Here is a 23,904-nt window from a genome sequence, read left to right on the forward strand (position 1 = left end):
AATCTCCTTGAGCGCATACCAAGAAGACAGCAGAAGTGTTTGGAAGTGAGCTGGCACTTCACGGATCGCACGTTATGCTGGAATTTACCATATAAGCAAAGATACCCTTTATAAGTGGGAATGCCTCCCTTGTAGAAAAGCCAAAATCATTTGCACAAATGTACAAAAATCACGTAGCTGGTGGTTTTAAAGGTGTGCAAAACAATCAGTACTCACGAGCAGTGTTAACTTTGTGGTGGAGAAATATGTGAAGCATAGGGATGGGGAAAAACAAGAGGGGCTGCATAACCGAAGCAAGCACGGTGTTTAACCGTCAACAGACAGGGATGGGTCCAGCCTTACTTTTCTGGAGCTGAGCGCATACCAGCTCGGGCCTGGAGCTGTAGAGTTCAGATGCAGAGTCGTTTCATTTCTGCAGCATGCATAGACATGGGCAGTTTCACCTGATAAAACCACACAACTCCCAGTCCAAAGCTGGACCGCTTCCTCCAGCTCAGAGCACGGGGGGGTGGAAATTGGTTAGTCTGCAGCAGCCTACAGAGAGGTGCTGAAATCATCACTGCCACAGCCAATTTCCACCCCAAGCCCAGACTGAAGGGTGACCCATTCGGTACATCTTTTGTTTCTGCTACGCAGGGTTTGGTTTGGAGCTTTTTTGCTTTTATTTATTTTGACTGTGCAACAGAAGCAACTACAGATGCGTTCTGCAATTATACACATTTCCATGTAGTGGGGTGAGAGGAAGAACAGGAGACAATTGCCACTCGCATTAAAATGCTGCACCCCATCCCTTCACCTCATTGCTGTGCAATCCCGGGGGCTGTGAGCCTACAGGAGGCAAACCCCAGACCCCACGTATGATCTGTAGAAGGGCACGTCTGCGCAAACACCAATGCTAGGCAAAGCCTCAAGGCGTTCTCAGCAGCTTCCTTAAATTACATTTTATCCAATGTGGCTTCAGACTACAATAAGAAGTAAATAAATCTAACTTACTGATGTCTCTGTTTATTTCTTATTTTAGCAAAAATACTTTTCTGACACTGATTATAAACATGTAGGGGAAGACACTCCAGCATTTGCAATGAAGTAGATATTTCTTTAAGTTGTTGAGCTTGTCTAATAAACCACCAAGACTTTTATCCCACTCAGAAAATACTTAGAAATCCAATCCACAAAGCTTGCAAGAACTCCCCGAAGTCGTGTGTCTGTAATCTTTGGCTCTGTTGTAACTTAGACAAGAAGAAAAACCCAGCTCCACCTTATCCTTCTGGCCACATGTGAACGTATCGCTTTACTGTCTCGAGGCGGCTGCCCGCATTTAACCATGCCATTTTAATTTTCCTCACTTTCAAGGAAATGGAGCTTATTATTTCAGTTCTGTACGCCTCTTATTAAACTAAACCAATAAATCCTGCCCAATGCTGTCCCGGCGTTAAGGACAAGGGGAGCTTTAATACGCACAGTAGTTTGAAGGGAGATCTAAAAATAGAGCCCATTTTGCCAGTTCATTAAGTAGCTCTGGGATCAAGCAACGGTGACATCTCAATTGATTTCAAAGGAAACGGTGCTATCACGGACACACGATCCTGGCACCACACCAGAACGAACAACTGCCCCCAGAGTCCTCACTCGGGCAAAGCTCCAGCGTCACCAGGCCCTTAATTAGGCGAGATGAGGAGAAGGATTATGAGAGTCTGCATTGTTTAACCGCAAACAGCTTGGCAATTGTCACTGATCTACAAAAACAAGGCGGCACGCAGGCGATGATACAATTTCATAAGCTAACTGCTTTACTGCTGCCGTTGCGGAGCTCCGACGCTGCTGCCTTTCCCATCAGCGAGCCCATCCGACTCCCCATGGCACAGCCTGCCGGCTTTCTTTGCTGAGGAACACTAGCAGCACATAGACAAGTTTACCCTGATAGTTAGGGAGCAAAACAGCGAGAATTAGACTGAGCCATCTGTGGCACGCCAGACTCAGCCCTACCTGCACTTGCAAAGCAAGTCCACCAGCAAGCCCGCTGCCCTTCTTTAAAACAGCAATGTGAAAGAGGAATGGCCGTGCCACTGTACACAGCAACCCTGCACAAGCTCCACGGGATAATTCCTTATCTTCTTGGGTCCCGCCGCAGCCAGGACGGTTTTTCCTTAAGCAGCACTTCTCCAAATATATTTAATGACGAAACACGCCAACACCACCATCTGTATGGCAATCGGCAGGATGAACTCAACAACTCTTCAAGAGAAGCTAGCACCAGACCCTCCAAAGAAAGGTGCAAAACACCTGATGCAAACCTGGCTTCACCTGGTCCCTACACAAAGTCCTTCTTCCTAGCCCCTCAAGACTAGCTGATGCCTTACAGGATTTAGCCTTTCCAAAAGTTTTGGAGACTTTCTTTGACGATCTATCATAATTCTAGCTGTTCCAGTTATTTGTGCAATTATTTATTCCTTTCTGGGGCACAGCATGCTTTAAGCCTTAAATGTATCTGGTAGGCAGTGAGCTCCACAGGCCCCTTTACCTTGCACAGAAAGTAAAATACCTTCACTTTTAAATTAGCTCTTTTTCAATTTAATTGAATCCAACTCCCAGATAAATTACAAACTGCAGCACTATAATTTACCAGAATTAACACTGCAAACGATGCAGAGGACATGGATTTTCTAATCTTGGCCAGCACTGAGTTTTCCATGGCTTACTGCTCTGTTTTAGGGCATGCACAAAGCTGCCTGGATGCTGGAAAGAGCTGGACGAGCCAGGACACACAGCATCAGGGGCTGCAGCACCCAGGGGCACTTTCCCAAACCACAGCACCTCCCAAAGCCCAGGTAGCACCCTCGGCCAAACCAAATTAAATGCAGATTTAATAATTTCTGGAGCAAGCTACAGGACTCTATGATACTGATTCTCCTCTCCCAAATGGTATTGCATTGCTGCTCCTCTCTGTCATGGCACAAACGCAGAGATACAAATGGAGGCAGGAATGGAGGAAAAGAGGAGGAACGTCACCTCCATGTCAGCGCTATTTCAGTGTCTTAACTGGCATCTTAGAAAAAGCTGGTGCCCCGGTTTCTCCCCAGGTTGAAGCTGCTGGGGCAGACAGCAGCTCTGCACGTTGGCCAGGGTAGGCTCCACCAGCAAGGCTCCAGGAGGGCTCAGATTTGGGCTGTATTTAGCACCGCTGGTGAAACAAAGCACCGGCTGCGTTCCCCAGCAGCTTGTTTGAGAATTACCCGTGCCGGTACCACTGAGTGCAGCCTGTGCTTCCTCCTGCGCAGGCAAAGGGGATGGGAACCTGAGGCCTCCATTACCTAATTATAAAGAAAGTGTTGGAAAACTCCCGGTTCATGTGCAGCAGGAGATCAGGAAATCTGATAAACAGTCAAGAACTGGAGCTGCCCTATTTTCTGAATAGGTGGAAATGCCAAATAAACAAAACAAAAGCCTTTAAAGTGGTCTCTAAGAATGCCTGGTCTATCATTCTACCAAATGCCTGCATTCAAAAGCCACCCTAAGCCTTCACTGTAATGCAGTAGTTGCTAGAAAGGGCATTACTGTCGGCTTCAGAAGGTATAAAACCCCAATGGTTATTTTTATTGCTCTTTACCAAGTCTATAAAGCAGTCACACACATGAAGGTTTGCACATGAAACATAACCTGGCACTCACCAGCACAAAGCCAGCAACAATATCTGCCCATGCACCCTCAGCAAACAGACTGGAAACACACTACGGCAGAGCTGAGTTGCTCTCATCTTCCAGAATGCTGTATTTATTTTGTACAAAACACCCCAAAACCTTCTTCAATGTCTTTGATACCAGGAGCCCCAACGCACTGACCATGGCCCAGAGGATGCTGGCAGGTTCTCAACGTAGCAGAGAGCTAGCTCCAAAGACCCACTGGTGCAATGTTATACCTATGGTCAGGGCTGCAGTTAAGTAAAGCAGATTTCATTTTCCGGTTTCCAAACAGTTGCTGAAGTTAATAATAATGTTTTGAAGAGACAAAACTTTTTAAATATCCTTTTAAATAGGAAGAAGTGCAGGAAATGGCTAATGCAGCTAAGTTCTCCAAGAAACAGATATCACAGACAGACAACACATGCCTTGGAAATAGTAAGATACTCCCAGCTAAACAGTTCCCAATCCTTTTTGGACCAGATTACTCTTCTTCTGCAATGTATTATGATTTTCACTAGAAACAGCTTCTAAGCTAGGAAATGAAATGCATACATTTCTGAAATGGTGCACAAACAGATCACTGCTGTTTTCTTTTTTATGCTTCACCCTTTTTTCCCCCACAAACATCAAAAAGCATGACACGTTTGTATGCAGTTTAGTCGTTGCCCACGAGATGTCTCCATGTGCTGCAGAGAGGTCCCAGAAGATCAGTCCTGGCAAACAGAGGAGACAAACATGGAACTCAAGTTGTGTGAAAACTGGTCCAGCTCCTCCGTTATTTTCTTTAATAAATGCTCAGCTCATGGCTTAGCACAAATCCAGAGCCTATGCATCATGACAAACAATAAATTGCTTCTGCCTTTTTTTTTTTTAAATGACAACCTTTTTACTCATGGTGAGGGACAAAGCAAGCGATAAACAATCCTCAAAATAAACAACTCTCCTGAGAATGAAACAAGACCTTCCTAATACCGAAGTCAACCCACAGCTGCAGAGAGCATTCCCATGACACAGCCGGTGGAGAGCTTTGCTTTTCAGCTCCAAAACCACATTTTATATCATCCTAAGTACATGGCAGGATATGGAATACGTAAGCATTAAGTGTCTTTCATACCTGAATCAAGGATCTGAAGCCTCATACATTATATAGGCCGCATTTATTCAAGCACAGCACATCTAGAATGAGTTTTAACTGAACCTAACCGAGACTGGACTGTGTACACGCTCAAGAATTTGCAGATAAACAAACTGCAGATGTGACGATATGACATTCATGCTAACTCTCAAATCCTACAGCCTTTATCATCCTTCTGTTAATGTATATGAACCGCATGGCTGTGACAGCATCTCTCTTGTTCCAGTGCCACGAGAGGGTTATTTTTAGCTTGTTAAAGGCAGTTCATCTCCTTCAAAACTGGGCAGTTCTCCAAACAGTCAAAGGAGAGACAGGCTGTACTGTATCTGTTGCTTTATGGGAAAAACCCTCATTCACAAAAACAAAGACCATGCAGAACCTGTACTGTAGATAAACTTGTATTTCTATTACTCTGCTGACTTGGCTTTCAAATATATCACACAGAAGAGCAAAAATTATAACTCTGGGCACTGCCTACACTGATATTTATGGTCAAGTCAAAAAGGTTATCTTCCACCAGCCCAAGCAACAGGAGATATTTCACAGTTTGTAGCCTGCATCACATCTACAGGCCTCTGGGTGAAACAGTTTTCTCTGCGCTTGCCTTTAACACAGCAGCAGTAGAAAGTGGCCCAGAAGGGCTGGGAGCCAGGCACAGGGAAGGATGCGACTGCTGCTGAGGAACTCCCTCCTGACCTGAAGAACACATTCACGTTAATGTCTCCTTGACAGGTGAATTTTATAATGTGTGAAAAACAGTAATTCAACGACACTGCCCCCCTGGGGGCCTTTCACCACTCTTCCTCCTCCCCAAACTCATGCGATGCATGCCCACACCCTCCCCAAGCTCTTGCCAGTGCCGCACCACCACCATCAGCCCATCACTGAACATCCCCCTTAGCAGCAAGACGAACTGCAACTGCTTACTTTAATGTGATACGGGTTCTGGAAACAACACAAGAAGAACAGCCACATTACGGGAACAAGATTTGGTCCCCAAATATTTTGTCATTTTCCCTTGCCCAAATTCCTAACTGCATTTACTCTAAAAACTTGCATTTCCCGAGTCCTCTGGAGACACTGTAGGACCCAGTGTGTCTGCTCAGCTACAGCATGAGTGAAGGGCACTGCATGGGCACAGACCCACGGACATGCTGGACAAGACTGTACCTCAGAAAGGCACAGTGCTGCCCGACTTTCAACAAATGCAGCATTTATAGCTGAGCAGCAGCTCCAAGTCACGCTAAGGTGCGGCTGGACCCTGCCCTCGCCTGCCTCTTCCAAGGGTGATGGGGCACGAGGCAGGATCTGCAAACTCTTCCAGCCCTCACCATGAAGACGAAAGGAGTTATTAAACCCTTCTGTAGGACAAGGGCTGGCCACAACTGAGCCTCACACCAGGCTCTTCATCTTCTTCCCCCGTCAAGTAAAGCATTTCAGTGCAAAGCAGATTTCTGCAGCAAAGGCTCTTTCTTGCTTTTTTCCAGCCATGCAGTGCTGTTCGAGGAGTGAGTCATGTTTCAGCAACCTCTTTCGAGACTGCGGTGCCCTAATGGGAACGAATGCTCAAGTCCTCCAAGTAATGAGGGCCCCTCCCCGCGCTCTGCACACATTTAATTGTTGAGTTATGCTTCCTGTTCCTTCTCAATGCTAATGCTTTCTCTGAAAATCTCTCCCAGTGTTTCCAGAAGAACTTTTGACCCCAAGAGTGTTTTTAAACTTATGGCATTGTTATGCTCTTCCTTATTATGCATGCATGGCTACAGGCAATTACATATGGATTCCCTGGTAAGACAGAAAGGCTTATGACAGAAAATAACCAAGTAGTCCTATGGCTCAGATAAAACATAAATATGGGGAGGACAGGGGGGTACACAAATGCATTTCTGCATAGTCACAGAACAGGTTTATTTATCCACTTTCAGCTGCATGCCTTGCAAAAAAACACAAGTAGGTTTTGGCAGGGATAAGGAAACCCAGCTCATGCAAGAAACCTTTAACCGGAGACATCCTGTTTCTGTTACTTGTAGGAGGATCAAGACCTTGGCGGGTCACAGCCGTCTCTGCATGCAACACACCCACAACTCGTGTGAAGGTACACATCAAGCACTTCAGGTCAACACAAAACGATTAAACATGAGCAAAAGGGTTTCACCGTCCCACAGCACAGGGTCACGCAGCCAGGGATGCTGCCAGAGGTTGTTTCCTCGGGGCTCGCCTGCGTGGGCACCTTGGCACGGGGAGGAAAATCACCTCCCCTCACCCCCCAACAGGTAGGGATAGTGATGACCTCCTTTCCCAAATAAGAAATTCCTCTTTTGTGTAATTCTATTCTGCATGGAATAGACTTGGCTCAGGGTCCTGCCTCTGGCATCACGAGCAGCAGATACCCAAAGGAGAGCACTAGATTAAGCAAAGTATAGAGGAACGGTCCCCCCGCTTTCCTCCCTGCCTCCAGCAACTACAGATCCAAACCTGCCACGGCAGACACCTTTTTCTTTTGGTATTTCAGCCCATTATTATGAAGCTGGTCACTGAAGTTGAACACTTCAAAAATAAAGTACTCTGATCATCGTATATTGAACAACATACCACCAGCAGAAACAAAGGCAAAAAACTTTGAAGCAACCAAGAATGGTACATGCCTCTGTCTGGGGACCCCAAATGCCCCAAATTAACCAGACACTTTGCAAATTCTTGGCAGACCTGCTGCTTTCTCCTTAGAGTTCATTTCCCAGGTTGCTCCACCAGCCAGCACACAGTGACAGATTCAATTTCAAGCAACAGAAATACTAGGAAAAGTGAATTAGAATTAAAAATAAATTGTCAAAGACAAATACTATCATATCATCCTATTTCACTTGAACACAAATAATGACATTTTAGAATAGCAGTGTAACTGCACAAGGCAAAATATGGATTGGGGGGGGTGGGGGTGGTGGTGTTTAAAATCCCTAAAGTGCCTCAGGACAATTTAACACAACATGACTCTGTGGCCCGGTATTTCATATCTAAAGTTAAGGAACATTTTGGCCAAACTAGCTCTAAAAGAAATGCACTTTAAGGTTATTAATGTAATCCTTTTTCTGCCTGGCAGCACAAGTTTTATTAAAGTTAGAACTTTAAGGGATGTTTCATGTTAAACAGAGCTTTACATAAGGAGACTGTGTGAAAACAGAGCTCCAATTAGATTGTATTATGAAATTTTTATTAATGAAACACAACTAGTGGACTTTCAAGTAAGACTTACAAGTGATATTTCTCTAAATTACAGTTTTCAAGTGTCATTAAACTCTTCTGCTCTGTCCTGGGGAAACTGATTAGCTCAGATTATATTTCCCTGGAGCAGAACTTCAGAGTTTTAAAGAACTTGCTCACCGGGAAAACTTTTAACATCCAGCCCCTAGAAAAGAGATTTCTCTCCTTTTTTTTTTTTTTTTTTTTTTTTAAATTTTTCACAGAATCCTAGAGTAAGCCAGCTTGGAAAGGACCTTTGGGGGTCCCTGGTCCAGCTCCCATCTCAAAGCAGAGACAACTTAGATCAGGTTCCTCAGGGCCCAGTCCAGCTGAGTTCTAAATAACTACAAGGATGAAGATTTGACTCTATACTTTAGTTCCCAGTGATTACTTTTTCTGCCTGGTTCAGCCTTGAAGCAATCAGGTGCTAAGGCATTAACAGCAAGTCCATCAGGTCTATAAATTATGGTTCTGAATATTCAGCACTGAAGTATATTCACAGCGAGGTTAATGAAAGACGACCTCAGACAACCCTAAGAGCTCCTGCAAGTTTTGTAGTATCTTCTGCACGAGCTCAAGAATTAGATATACACTGTGCTGGTCAGAAAAGGGACAGTGAAGCCTCAGCTGATGATAAATCACTCTGAATTACTTGTTGTTACCTAACCACCCAGGACCTGACAGCATCCCTTAAGTCTCTACAAAGCCCTGCACAGTAAATAAGAAAAGTCATTAACCTCTTGTCAGAGGTTAGAAACTGCTGGTGAGAAAGGTATCTCCTGGCCAGAGCTGGGTGAGAATCAGTTTCAAATCTAAGAGGTCTGATGCTTAAACTGATACCACAGTCTCAGTTACCTGGTCCAGACCCTAAGTACCACCCACCCTGGAAGTCTAAAACAAGTATATTTGCACTGATTAAAAGTGATCCAGCTTAAGTTTCTGCTTTAATCATCAGTCACGCTGTCATCCTTATCTACAGTATAAATATAATGGAATATATACGAGCGAAAGAGAAGACACCTGAGTACCATCAAGAGAGTGGGAGCAGCAAAGAACAGTAATTTCCAAAACAATTTTGCAATAATCCGTGTGACTATACATATAGATATAAATTTAAAAAAATAAAATCATGTGATGTTTCATGTTCACACTGACCTTGAAATCAGCTTCTAAGCTTTGCTATGAAAAAATCTCCCCCATCTTGCCAGGTGGAAAAAAGCCACATGTGAAGTTTATCTTTTCCATACATTTACTTTCCTATGTCTTGCCTGGCAGCATGCAGGATTTGCACAGCCCAGCTCAGCTCAGCTCAGGCTGCCCTGATCTGATGAGGATGGATCAGGCTGCAGGTAGAGCCAAGGGGTCTACACGCTACAGACTGCCCACCCCAGGCTGCAGAGAGCTCCGTCTGCACTCCCGAGGCTGAGACAGCAATGACAAGGGGAATGCAAAGACATCCTGTGCTTTGGATTAGAAGAAGATAGATTTCATGTGCTGCTCAAGCAAAAAAAAGAAGAGGTCCTGAGAGTCACGAATAAATTATTACCTCCCTTTAAATTACATCCCCTCCAACAAAAAAAATTAATAGAAACAGAGAAAAGAAAAAAAAAAACTTGCTGCTATTCTTCTAATGTGTTTATTGTACTCAGATTTCTGTGATTTCCCCTCCATCCTCCAGCGATGCATTACGAAAGCACAGAGCTGTTGCCATCAGGGGCGAGAATGCCAGACAGGTAGGCAAATCAAACTGGCTCTGAATTAGGCTACCATCACTGCCAGCTGCAGTGGCACTGGGACGGGCATTGGGACAGGCTCAAAACTCAGGTCCATGCTGAAGGGCTCTGGGCAGGCTCGTGCAGCTGGATCTTCATGGTAGCATGCACCTCAGCTACCTCGAGCTTCCCCTAGCATTACGTTAATCTAGAAAGGAAACGCCCGATAAAAAATCCCACTGCTGAAAACCAGGCAGAGCCTTGCTGGAAAGTCAGGAGCAAACCAAGTGACAAATAACTCCTAGCGTGTGCTGAAAGAATCACTGGAACGCCGGGGAGCTGCGTCCTGAAGCCACACATAATTAAGTTTTGACAAAATTGATTTTTATGTTTAAGCATTGCTGAGCCACAGCCTTATGAAAAATTACCAGAATTTGAAACATGATATATAGAAGAGTCTAAAGTATTTTGATAGCCAAAAGAATGCTTAGGTGCCCACTCAAGTTAGCACACAAACACTACACAGCCGTCAGTGCGCTAAGCATCCCTGATTTATTTGTTTTCCCCTTCCTCCCCTCAAAAAGGCACCCTGGCATATAGAAGAGAAGACAGCGCAGAAATAACAAAACTTGTCACAGTAAAGAGATGTGTGAGAGTGAGGATTGTTATAAGCATAGACTCAAAGTCAGTCAGAAATAACAGGCAAGCATGAAGTGAACACCAGCATCAACTAGACTACAGCACCAGACTCGTCCTGGGGAGCAGTCTTTTGCTCAAAAAAAGGAAGTATAAGAATACAAAATCAAAACAAATCACCAAACCAGTATCACATCTGAGCCATCCAAAGGCTTGAGATTTATTATAGTTGCCACAGAAGAGGGCGAAAAAAGACAAGAAGAGAAAATTTTAAAAAAGGTAAAAGCTTCAAGCGAATCCATCTGCTTTCTCTTGCCGGAAAACCAGCCTGCAAGCTCTTTAGAGTAGCAAACAACATTTTATTCTTTCTCTGTACAATACAACAGAGGCCCAGGACACTGATGAAGTTTCAGAAAACTGCTACATTACAAATGAGTAACAATAATCCACTTAATCTCTGCTTAATGCAGCCCTGAAGGGAATGCAAGTGAGATTATCAACAGGCAGCATTTATTCAACAGAACTTCAGCTACAGTTCACAGCCAGAAATTCATATCCCTCCCTCCAAAAGTGTCTGTTGGCTTCAAGAGAGCAAAGAAAAACTTGAAGACTTGGATCATAAACTGTTAAAGAAATTTAGTTACAAAAGGAGGGGAAAGAAGAGCATGTTACTGCATAAGCACTGCGAAAGACTTCGCATCAGATCCAACAAAAGCAGTGGAAGTGGGTGGAAAACAATCCAATGGCAGAGAGAAAAACAAAACCATGATTGCCACATAGCTTGGAGGACACGAGAGCTCCTGCTCCCTGTGCCACTGCTTTGCGGCAGCGCAGAGATGGCAGATGCTGCGGTAGATGACACCCCCGTTTCAGCTTGTCACCCACCTCCCATGCAAAGGAAGGCTGGGTGGGATCGTCCCATCCTGAGGACCTGCTCCGTGTTGGGCTGCAGGAGAACGTGACAGATGCAAACGGGCGTCAAGGGAGAGAGTAAAAACGTCACACCAAAGCCACACTTACAGCAACCAGTGTTTCAGGAGACACATTCACTCCCTTCACATCATCTTCTTCTGGTTCTTCGTTTTCCTTATTGTCAGTGCAAGAGACAGAGTCTTGGACTGAGCAAGTGCTAAGCAAGTCTGGCAAACTGGTAGATGGGTACTTCAGAAAATCCCCTTCAGCAGATTCCTACCAGAGAGACAACAAAATGTGTTACCTTGCATGCAGAAAACCACCAAAGCCATGGCAAAACTGCTCCATTTCACCTGCCCAGTGAGAGCTCCCCAGTAATCCTCCCCTCATTGCACACTTCCACGTCCTCAAACTTCAATGGCCCAGTTATAAAAAGCAGACCTGGTTTTAAAGTACATATATAGTAAACACAGGCCAATACACATCTAAAACATTTAGATTTCATAAAGGAGAATTTAAAATAAACGCTTCCCCAGCAGCCTGCTCCTCCCCGCTTTGGGTTTATTAAATGTCACTGAGAGCAGACTCAGAGTTTACAGACCTCATTACTCATTTCATTGCATCCCAAATCACACTCTGTGCTCCTGTTCCCTCCCTGTGGATGTTCCCTTCACACCTTTGTCTATCTACATGCATAAGAATAATACACCAACAACCCTACTTAGGAGAACAAAATGAAAACTGACCCACCAATCCTTTGCCAACTCAGTCCTGACACTTCAGGATCTGTTTCCAGTCTTTGGCACGTTTTCTGGGAGGCAAACACGTGCATCAACCAAAAGCAGCGGCCAGACAGACTCTCATTTTATTGCTTTCAGAACAAATCCTGCGTTCAGAGCGCTAACCTGGCCAAATTGCAAGGCTGCTTTCCCGTACCAACCAATAACGCCCAGAGGGAGCTGCTGGGGAACACTTCACCTATTTACACCTTTTCCGAGACTGCCTGAAACACGGCACAGGCTGGATTCCCCACCTCTTGACTTTCCAAGTCTTCCTCCCAGGGACATGAAAACTGTCCAAGTGCACAGAGCACGGGCCAAACAGATTCACAGCCTGATCACGAACGTGAAGTTTTATGCTGTAAGCTTATTCACAATGATTATTTTGGTGCAGTCATCACATGAGCAAGCAAATAATTTTAAGGAGAAATTTATGCTGTCTGCCGCCTTTCGTTTTGGCAGAGACTCCAATTGTCTAAAGGAAATACAAAATGTACCTCCTTCGGGTCAAAGTGTGGTGTTTCCAGAATAAACACCGGTGGGGTTAATACCAGGCTGTGAGCCTACAGAAGGTCTTCAATGACGGTCTTCAATGAACTTCACTGTCTAACTGAAATGTTAGAGAAGTTATAGGCTCTTCACTTTGAATATGGTGGGACAGAGCCTCTTCTTGAAAAACGTGAGCATAAAGCATCCCGGGAAGCCCTAAGAGCATCCAGACATTAAATTTGCAGAAACCTGCATCAGGCTGGCTGGGGCAACCTGAAGATGAAGCTAAGAAAAATTTCAAAAATACTGACTGAGTGGCTTGCTGACACTTCACGCTCCACCTGGAAATGCAGGTTTACGAGCAGTCCCTTTGGCCCAGGATGTTCCTGCCACCACCCCAAAGGCCCTGATGGCCCCCACCTGCAGGCAGGTCCCTCTTCAAGACCCTGGGCACTTTTGGGACCTGGTCAGCCACCAACCAAACGCCAGCATCAACCCAAGCAGGGGAGCAGCAGGCTGCGGTCCGGGGAGAAGAGCAAACGGGGTGGGCAGGATTTTCTTAAACAAAGGATAAAATATTGTGTAATATCTCCTCAACCTCTCCTGCAATGAAAGCAGAATGAAGAGCCCAACTGATAAATGAGTTCCACTCTCATTTCCCTGAAATTTCGTGCTCCTTTATCTGCAAGAGCTGCACTCCAAGCTATTAACAAGGACAAAATAAGGAACTCGAGCCAAGAGATCATCATCAAGAGTCCTCAGGCACACAGATAGGACAAGAGATGAGAGCTACGGAGGCTACACAGGCAGGAAGCAGAAGAGGCTGAGAACAGCCTGCTTAATTTAGCATATATTTTAAGAAAATGGTTTTGGCCAAAACTTAAGTAACGTCTGCATGAATAAATACAGACTCATTTGCACACTGAACAACAGTGACAATACAAGCAAATCATTAAGTTGGTCTATACCCTGCTGATTTGCCACAGATTTATGGCAGCGTTATGTGCGTTAAATTTAAGGGAGTAAATGTGCACATGTGACTCCCTATAAAAATATGCCCTTTCCATACAGCATTTGCACAAACTCTTGCGGATGTACATTCAGGAGACCACCAAGGAGGGGACTGTACCTTGCTAGCGACCACCAGCTGCACCAGGCCAGCGGCCGAGCGAAGGAGAGCCACAGCGTCCTGGTGGGAGAGCCCAACCAGTGACTGCCCGTTGATCATGAGGAGCTCGTCGCCTGCCGTCAGCCTGCCATCCCTGTGGAAACAGAGCAGGAACACGGAGCTGCAGGGTGGTCCTTCCCCGGTGCCAGGCTCCGCTGGCATGTGGTGGGACATGGAAGCACGGACAACACGTGATCTGGCTGACGCTAAGCTTGCATCAATTGGTACAGTGTTATTTGCCCAAAAAACGGGCTCAGAAAGGTGCCCCCAGGAAATCATTGTTATAACCAGAACCATTTCACCATCTTTGCAGGGCTGAGACCCCTCAAACCTTCTCCATGCCCCACTGGAGACAGTCAGGGAGCACCACTGAACCCCATCTCCTCCCCATCAGGGAGCAGGGCCAGGGCTGGCAGTGACCACCCCAAATTGCACGACCCACACTCACTCACTGCTGATCCCACGGGGAAGGCTCATCTTCCAAAAAGGGACTGGGGGAAAAAGCCCCACAAGCCATCAGGCTCCATCACCAAGCAAGTGTTTGATCTGTCTATAGTTTGGACTAAACATGCCAGAAGAAGATTCACAGACCAATCACAAAAGTAAGTTTTTAAGCTAAAAATGCCATATTCTCACCCTCACACAATGGGAGGGGAAAACCCCCATGCCTGTCTCATGAGTCTGGCTAACAGCGATGGCCACGGATGCTCCATCACCCCCGCGAAGGCACCGTCATCGCCTCACCTGTGTGCGGAGCCACCTTCCTCCACGTGGGTGACGATGATGCTGTGAGGGGATCGCTTCGACCCTCTGCCTCCTGTTATCTGGATTCCCAGCCCGTCCGTCCCCTTCAGGATGTGCATCTTCCATATGCGGCAACCTTCTCGCTGAGAGAAAACGTGCAGAGAGTCCTTGAATTTGGATTTGGACACTGAGAGAGGGCTGGGAGGGTACAGGAGGGAGCTATTTAGCACCTTGCTGCCCATCACCACACATCTGTATAGCTCAAGCTATACGGGTGTTTTTGCTGAGCTTTGCTGTGTTAGCTGTGGTCCAAGCGAAGGAGGCAGAAAGGAGGACGCAGCACAGAGCAGGGTCAGCACGTAGAGGTTTCCTTTCAGGGCTGTTTGCAGCTTTTGTGAGCCACGGAGAGGTGCTGCTATTAATGCCCTGATCCTTCCCGAAGCAACCAGCAGCCTCAAACCCCTTCGCCAAAACTCAAGGATGAGCTGTGCAGGACTGCAGAGGAGCAAGACGTTGTTCAAGGGGGACCTTGAACACTGGGTAGCGCAGCTGCTATCGCAGCAGGGACCAGACTGGCACCACACAGCAGCGTTTCCCTCTCCGGAGGGGTTTGCAGGATTTGAGACACAGGAAAGAAAATAGCAGCTTCAAATTATCAGCTGCCAATCAAATATTTCTCATTGGACAGCTGTTGTACAGACTGTAAATAATAAATTTACCCACTGCAGAGAATAACTTTTCAGTATAAGCAAGGTAATAAGAGAGGTTTAGGACACCTTTATTGTTTTTTTTTTAATAATTATGAATATTTATCCAAAAAGTGCTTTACAAACTCCAGAGCAATATGAAATGCAAAACAAAAACTAGTTCCCATGTCAGGACTGGGCACAAGGAAACACAAGTGTGGCAGATATCAGCAGAGCAAAAAAGGAAAGAGAAAAACAAGCAAGCAAGCAAGACACGTAAGGCGATTGCCAGGACTCTCAGAGGGGGGAAGAACCAGGATAACAGAATTATGAGAAACCCTAGGAAGTTTTCAAGCTTGCAACACAGCAAAATGTACAATTTGGAGGCAATTTTTAGGCCATGTGTTGTAGTCACCGGGCACCAGGTCAGCTATTTCTGAGTGGGTCTGTTCTGCACACAAGTAACGTTCTTGCAGTACGCAAATGCCCAAGTAGCAAAGACGATTAAAATTTCATGCCAAACTGTGACGAGCGTGTACAAATTGCTGCTTGTTTCTGAGAAGGGGAACTGCTAAATATATTGGCAAACCCAAGGGTTGTGGCAGCAACCTGCAGATCTTAGGCCAACATTGTTTATCAGAGCCTTTATTAAGTGAAGAAAATGGGCTTTTTTTTTACCTGACCACTGGGAACTTATGCTGAAACTTTTAAATGCAATGCAAGATGAGTTTTTCAGATACAGGAACAAAGAGGTCAGTATCTACACCAGTATCTTAAGAACAAAGTGAAAAATAATAATATTATTATTACACAGTCCCTAGACTACAGGTAGGAGAAACAGGAAAAACAAACCAGGTGTCTTAAGAGGTAACCCAAAAGTTTGAGCCTGAAAACATATACACCTGTGGGTAATTTGTTAACTTGAAAGTCATGCACGTGGGCAATATCCCAACAGGTTTAACTGGGATCCTCAATGAATCGATAAAAGCCCAGTCTCCTGCTGAATAACAGGACGTGTCAGGACAGAGAATACTTTGAGACAAATTAGAGTGATACATGAGACGCCATGCTAAATGCAAGGGCAAGAGTCAACTATATTTATCTACTTAAAAAACAGAACTGAGCTACAGCATGAAAATGCTCCAGAGAGGTTTTATTGCTATAAAGTACCTTGCACCTATAATGAAAACAGTATAACAAAGAAATACAATCTCTCTCCCTCCCCCAACGAAGCCCAGGCTGAACTGGTGACCATCTATTCTCCTCACAAGATGCCACTCCGAGTGTCCCATTGTTAAATCCAGTTTGGAAACAGACCCTCCAATAAAGTTTAACAATGCAGTCATAAAATTGCATTTAATTACTTGCAAAAGCTATTTGGAATGCGAGTTATGCAAAGGCCCACGATGTGCAGCGCCTAGCTTGCATTCCTCAGCACTCCTCACTATCACACATCTTGTTAAAAAAAAAAAAAAAGAAAACCCAAATTTATTCTTAACTGACTCACTCTCAAATATTCATTTACATAGCAAAACACTTAATAGCAGCAAACGGCAAGACTCCGCTGCTCTTAACGCAAGCACCATCTTATTCCCCTTGAACTCCCACTGAAATCAAAAGCACTTGCAAAGTAAAGCATTACTCAGTTCGAACACGGATGGCAGAACCCAGCCACAATAAAGAGAACGAAACCATCTGGCACATACCCAAACATGTATTTCTTTCACTCGTTTTCGAATGACACGGTCACCATCTCCTGTGTAAGAAAAGGCTGTCCCTCAAATCCCCAGCAGTCAGCTGCATGCATTTCACTGGGAATAAACAATTTGGCGTCGACTGGAAATCAGATCCCCTCACTGTTCTTTCCCTCTTCTTCATAAAACATTCATAGCTCTTCATTTAACCACGTGCTACAAAGCAAACGCCCCCACCAATACACATGTACCTCTGAGGTACATCACTGCAAGATTTTGAAAGCTAAGTATTAAAAAGCAGATTGCTAGCCTTTGCTTGTGGCCTCTTGGAGAAAGGGGGTGTTCAGCAGAACCCCCCTCCACTCCCCTCAAAGCTGCTACCTCTTTTGCACAGAGCAGCATGCGATACTTCACAGCCAGCTAGGAAATGCCGCTGCTTCCAATGTGCATCTTATGCGACTCCGTCACAGGAAAGCCTTAATAGTAAAGCTCTGTGCCAATTCCAAGGATTTGTAAATGGATTTAAATTTTACTTAAAACCAGTTTTCTTGAGTTTTTGGAGATTCCCAGGTTCAACAACAGAAAGCCTAAATGCTTTAAAAAGACAAAAGGAAAAAAAAGCAGAGTGATGCATGTCTTTAATTTTGAAATTTTTTAAAGGATCATATTTTCAAGCTTTCCTTCATAAACAAAAAGACTACAAGCTCACTTAGTCTTTAAATGAAAGCTAGGATTCTGATGTATTCACTCCGCTCCACAGACTTACAATACCCAAGGAAAACTCCAAGTGTAGTTAGATTTGGCAGCTTGCAGGTCTGATGTCACTGTCCTTGGAGCCTGCATAATCCCTGCCCAGAGGAAGACAAGTTTAACTGCTGACCAGTCTCCTCTGATCAGCTGCACAGTTCTGGTTGCTGCTTGGCCGCTGTCAGTTTCATATTCCTATTAACATCTGAACTTTTCCATCTTCTCAGAATAATTCTCATAGCTTCATTTATAAATGACTCAGAATAATCCCCCCAGCTTCATTCACGAGTGACACAATAAATCTGCACACGTGCACCCACAGCTCTCAGTGCAAAAGCATTTCACGTCTAAAGAAGAGAGATGTGCTGATGCCAGTCCAGCCAGGCATCTCAAACTCCTCAGCAAGGACAGACAGAGAGGCACCACCAGCTCCTGTCGCAGCCAGGCAATAGGCGATACCCAGCTCTGGTCACTCTTAAGAATAAGGAGACCCACCTGTATCACTTAACCAAAGGCAGGTCACAATAACGAAGCTCAGCACTTGAGAACCCAAGTGGAAAGGGCTCACTAGATAACATGGGCTGAATACTTGTATATGACAACCCAGAAATTTTCATGCAATTCACCTGAGATTTGGCCAAGATGGACACTCAGAGAGACATTCATGCTTGCTTTCAGAGTGTCAAAGGAATAAGAAGCCAAAATTTCCCTTTAGAGATTTGTTCCACATCTCCTGGGAGCACATGTTAACTCTGCTCAGATCCACCCCATGGACTTTGCTTGTAAACCCAGAGCAACAGCAGACCTGCCTACGCAGAGGGACTGTGGATTCCTCTCGATGGAAGGGTTTCATGGACATGATGGACCAACACTTGTCAAAGATGGTCTCAGAGGAGGAGATGAGACCGGGTCATCTCTTGAAGTCCCTTCCAGACCTACATTTTTTGACTTCTCTCACATACCAAGCAGAAACAAAAATGGCCAAGTCAGGCTGCAGCTGGGCTAATGGCTAATTTTTTGTTCTCTGCAGTTACATCACTCTTAGGTGACTCAACTTGCCTCCTAACTTGGCTCGTTCAAGCAAGCAGCCCTTTGGACCAGATTTTTCCATTTGAAGCTGATCAACTTCAAAGTGCCTAAGCTACAAATAATTAAAATGTTTTTAAAGACAGTATGAATATTCTACTTGGATTAATCACAAGCAAAAAAAATGGGTCATCTTATGTAACAGACCACAAGTGAGAATAGAGAATACAGCTGGCAGCTTCAAGTGGGTCCCTGCAGGCTGTCTTTCTCCACCGTGAAGCCATTGTACATCAGGCAGCCTCTGTTCAGAGCGAGCCTACATCTGGAATAAACTAGCGTGCTACAGATCAGAAAGGAAGCACGCTGCCAGCGCGACGTGGGGAAGCTCGCCTTCTGCCTGCTCCAAGTGCATACCATCAAACGCTCAATTTCATAAGCACATCATTAATAAAACAAAAAGGAACGTTTTTCCTCCAAGTGTTGAGGGAAACTAAATAAATAAATAAATAAAAAAACATCGGCGCCGTTCTTCCCCCCTTTTCTTTCACCAGCTAATTGCAGGAGAGTTTAAAGGGGTTTGACTGATTTGCACTGTGTCGTCTTCAAGAAGCTGCAAATCTATATAAACAAAGGAAAAATTGCTTTGAAAACTTGTATTAAAGAAAAGCTTGGCAGGAGCAAGATGTAAACAAATGGAAAACAGAAATGCAGTAAGTAGTTAAAAACCCAGACAGTAAAATGGAAAATGTAAAATAGTTGTCTACACAAAAGCACTTTCTGTCACAGCAGCAATTCAGCCGAACCTGATGTAAATATGTAACAATTTTTAAATAAAAACAGAGATAAGCCCTGATGAGAATGCCAATAACCATGCAAGGTCTGTACACACACACTGACTACCACGGGCCCTAACACAGCCCATGGGATGTCTCCCTCCCTTCGCATTTCAACGTGGATTTTTATTGTCTGTCTGCAAGGACTGGTTCCCACTTACAAACTTCACAGGTTTTCCCCGTAGGAGCAGTAGAAGCAAACAGCAAGCTCTTCCTCACCAGCCTTGAAGCTGCTTTGGAAATGTGACACTTAAGAGAAAGTTATAAGTTTAATGCATTAAAAAAAATTACTTCAATAGGCTTCACAGGAGCTGGCAGCTGACATGCTGATCACACGCAGCTGAAAACCAGCACAAAATCTCCCCAACAGAAATGCATCACATTCAGACCAGCATATAAGCAATTGCCTTCAAGCAACGACCAGTGCAGCATCTTCCTCTACAGGGGCAGGGAGTATACTGGGATGGCCGTATCAGCACACCGCTCCCCAGCATCCTTCACTGATGTGGGATAAATGAAAAGCACTGCTCCCAGCTGCCTGCCCCACCTTGGGTCAAATCATGCCTCCTCCCACTATCCCCACTATCCCCACTCCCCCCACTCCCCCGCAGGCAGAGGGGAGAGATGGATCGGTAGCTGGGGAATTAACTTGCGTGATCACATACCAGGTAAGTAGCTCAAATGCATAAACCTCAAGATACAGGCAAAAGCCATCACTCTTCACATCACAGATATTAGTGTGAATGACTCAGTACCAGAAAATCATGCCAAAATCTGATTTTTGCAGATTCTTAACAAAGCAATTATTTCATTAGTGGATAATTAGTATATTTTTCATCTGATCTTAACCAGGTTATTTTTAAGGCTGATCTGACAGCAGGGCTCCTGCTTTCATCTGCTACCTTGGGTCTTGTTTTCATTGTTGTACAAGAAAGCTAAACAACTCCAAGACAAATCAAAAGCAGGGGGGAATATCTAAATTCCTTTATCGATAAACTATTCCAAGACAGGAGTTCTTTGTCCATCCCTGCTGCCTGTGAAAGTTTCTTAGCACTGAGCCACTGAAGCCTTTGGCTTCTTCCTCTGGATAATGCAGCGGGTGTCTCCTACACCACTTTGGGAAAAAAAACCCAAACCCAAATAGCCCTTAATATGAATCACACAGTGTTGACCATGTGAACTTTCTATGTCCCCAAAATAAGTAGGAGGCAGCAGCATAGACACAACTGCAACTGCATTCAAGTGTCCACTCCCTATCTAACAAGTCCCCTTGTCGGGACAAACGGTCGCCAGACACTTGGCATCCTTTCACTGAAATGCGAGTACTTTCCCCATGGAAAGAGAAGCATCCTAGGGGATAAAGCCTGGGGAACAGTCAAAAGCAAATACATACCCTCCCCCAAACACAAACACATAATTAAAATACACAAAACAGGCATCACAGCGGAGTGGATGAAAATTCTGCAACTTAAAGCAGACTGTCGCCCAGCGATCCATCTCCCGAGACAGACTGCTTGTTGACATCATTTCCTTGGCAAGGGCTTTAAACATTTTATCAGCCATTGCAAGCACCTGAACTACATCATCACCCCTTACAAAAATCTGCTGGAGTCATCTGTCACCCTGAGCCATCACCATCTGGACTGCACCTCTCCGGGCTGCTCCCCTCTTGCGGTCAACTGAAGCTGTATTGCAAGATCAGCCAAAGGATTTCTCAGCTATCCCTGACCCTGGGGGGTTTCAGCCTGGCAACTGCCCCTGGGGGGCTCAGGTTTTTAAAGGTTACAAGGTGTTTGCATTCCCTCAAGTATGTTGCCCAGTCTCATTCTCTTGCTGAGCTATTGGGAATGGTTGGTTGGTTAGTTTGGAGTTTCTCAGAAGACACCCTTCCTGCCTGCAGTAGATTAAAGCCCATCCTAGAGTAAGTCACCGCTCTCCCAGGTCAGCTAAAGAGGGATCTCTCGTGGGGACTGGTATTACATCTGTCGGCGTCAGGAATCCTTTGGGTTTGCTCAGTGTTTTCAGCACCCTGCCTCAAAAATTAAGTGTATGCAGCTTTATAATTCCGACTTAACACCTGAAACATTACAGCATACTCTATTTTTAGGCACGTCCACTTGGTTTCAAACATTCGCACTTAATGGTTAAAACATAAAATGGTGTGAACTTACATTTCAGCTAAAGCCAGTCCTTTGCATTCCAGTTGTGAGTTTGCTGTATCTTTAATACCACATGCAAAATAAAAAAAGCACTTTCTGTGTAGGTGGGAAATGCTTTCATACTGGTGCTCTCACCTACCGTTTGTGATAGCTGAGCATGGCCAAGACCTCCTGTAACACAACCTCGTGCATATCTGTGCTGCCTTTGGGGATAGCTCATTTCTAAGAGCGAGGACCCCATTTCAAGATGACACATTAAAACTAACTCATTACAACTTATCCATTACCAGACTATCTCTACACTGAAGCCTCCACTACACCCTTGGAAAATTCAATCCAAAAACAGAATAAAAGGACTGACAGCTATTCAAAATTAAAATCTACAGCTACCACAGCTGTAGCTATCGCTTAAATCACAGCAAAGAAAGGCAAAACCTTAAGTAAGTTGAAAAAATTTGGCAGTGAGTGAGACTTAACCCCAGAAAGTTGTTGACGACGGTAGTTTTATGGCAAGGTGGAACATAACTGGCAGCAAAAAAAATTAACTGTAATTTCACTACTAGTTACATCAAAGCACTTCCTAAGACCCCAAGCAAAAGCAAGGCCAAGTTTTGTCAGTGCTGTACAGCTACAATTCAAAGACAGCCCTTGTCCCTAAGAGAGTTTACAACCCAAAACAGGCAAGAGAGAGGGAAGACGTGCTTATCACAGTGCACATTAAAACTTCAAGACAGTAGACAGCCCCAGGATTCATGTTAATGAAAGTTGGAAGCAAACACAACAGATAAAAAGACGTGAAGAACAGAAACAGATTCTGAGGAAGGCCTTTACATGAATAAAGGTGTCTACATTAAAAACTAGAGTTATTTATGTCTAAAACATGCATCACGTAAGAGTCCCATAAAAGCCTCGTTGAAGCAATAATTACTGCTGAGGTTGTCAAAAAAAGTTGATGTAGAGCAACTTAGCTTCAGTAGCTTCAGTGGAGCTGTGAGTATTTACCCTTGTAACTACCTTGCTCACAGCAAGGTTTTCATTTTGGTACAGCAAGTGGATGAGAATTTTTTTCCTCCATCAAGTTTAAAAAAATAGTAAAACGCTTAAAGCCAGTACATTATTTCAAGTCTTATGTTTTGATTCCTGTAACGTGCCATCAGCCTTCCTTTTCTGCTTGGCAAGATAAGGAACATTTTCCATCAACCAAAACGCAAGGTAAGGCTGGCATTTAACAATGCTAATTGGTAAATATTGCTATAGGAAGGCTGTCAGCCTTTCCTAACTACAAAGCAAAATGCAATTCAAAAGCATTCAGCCGTTCCTGAGACAAGCCATCTTTATAAGAAAGCAATAACGGGCCCGAACAAAGAAGAGAGTTGCTGATAAAACGAAACCAAGCGCGGTGCAGTTGCAGTGATAACAAAAGCAAGTGCTGGCTGGCAAAGACCCAACTGGTCTTTTACATACACACACGTCCGTGTGCGCCCGTGTACACGCTCACGAGTCTGGAGAGGGTTGTGGACTACGTAAGCTGGCTTAGTTGGTCTACAAGGGAGCAAAGGCAGCTAGGCACGCTGCTCTGGCAGCTGCGCCCCACTGCAGAGTAACTGGGGTTAACAACATGGAGCCAAGATCTTGAAGCACTACTATAACGCAGACCTTCCCCAAAAACCTCTGTGAGGCAAGGCATTAATAACCCCTTGCCTTCCCCGCTCCCTTCTTTTAACAGATGGTACAGCAGCTTCAGATAAACACCAGACAGGCCTTACGGGGCCACCAGACGCTGACGTGTTTCCATCCTGGACAGGCGTCCCACCACGGCCCCTTGCTGCAGTGCTACCACCAGCCCAGGAGACCTGGTGCACACCCTGCACCCCTCCCACACCAGGTACTTCTCCCAATGGAGAAATGCCCAAATGCGGAGCCCCAGCCCCTCTCACCTGCCTTCCTTCACTATTAAAGCACTTTTACTCTGCCCAATCTCCTTTACACAGTTCCCACCAGTGACTGCTAAATTTGGATCTGGATTTCAATGCCTTACTAATCCGGATGCTTATACAGAAGCAAGAGGGTTCAAGGGGGTTCTGGACATGTCTTGTTTTTAACTGTTGGTGTTTCAAGGACTTTTCAGAGCATCCTGCTGGAGCCAAAGGAAACAAAGGTGGCCGGTCTGCTCTAGTACACTTCATCTCCAGCCAAGCTTCTTCTGGCTTCATCAATGAAAGCCTCTCGTCATACCAGCCACACCTGGACCAGTTCAAGTCCACTTT

The 23,904-nt window shown here is 44.9% G+C and overlaps 1 protein-coding gene across 1 annotated transcript in view; it reads right to left on the reverse strand.

The window, feature by feature from the left end:
- The window catches only part of PDZD2 (PDZ domain containing 2), a 69,404-nt gene that overhangs the window by 41,366 nt on the left and 4,134 nt on the right, over positions 1-23,904 (reverse strand). Inside the window, exons 2-4 of the mRNA XM_072860893.1 lie at positions 14,493-14,635; positions 13,710-13,842; positions 11,421-11,588 (exon numbers count right to left, since the gene is read on the reverse strand). Of these exons, the coding sequence (XP_072716994.1) occupies positions 11,421-11,588; positions 13,710-13,842; positions 14,493-14,635 (444 nt within the window). The remainder of the gene's footprint in view (positions 1-11,420; positions 11,589-13,709; positions 13,843-14,492; positions 14,636-23,904) is intronic.

This window comes from Ciconia boyciana, chromosome 4, assembly GCF_034638445.1.
Source record: "Ciconia boyciana chromosome 4, ASM3463844v1, whole genome shotgun sequence".
Lineage (NCBI taxonomy): Eukaryota > Metazoa > Chordata > Aves > Ciconiiformes > Ciconiidae > Ciconia > Ciconia boyciana.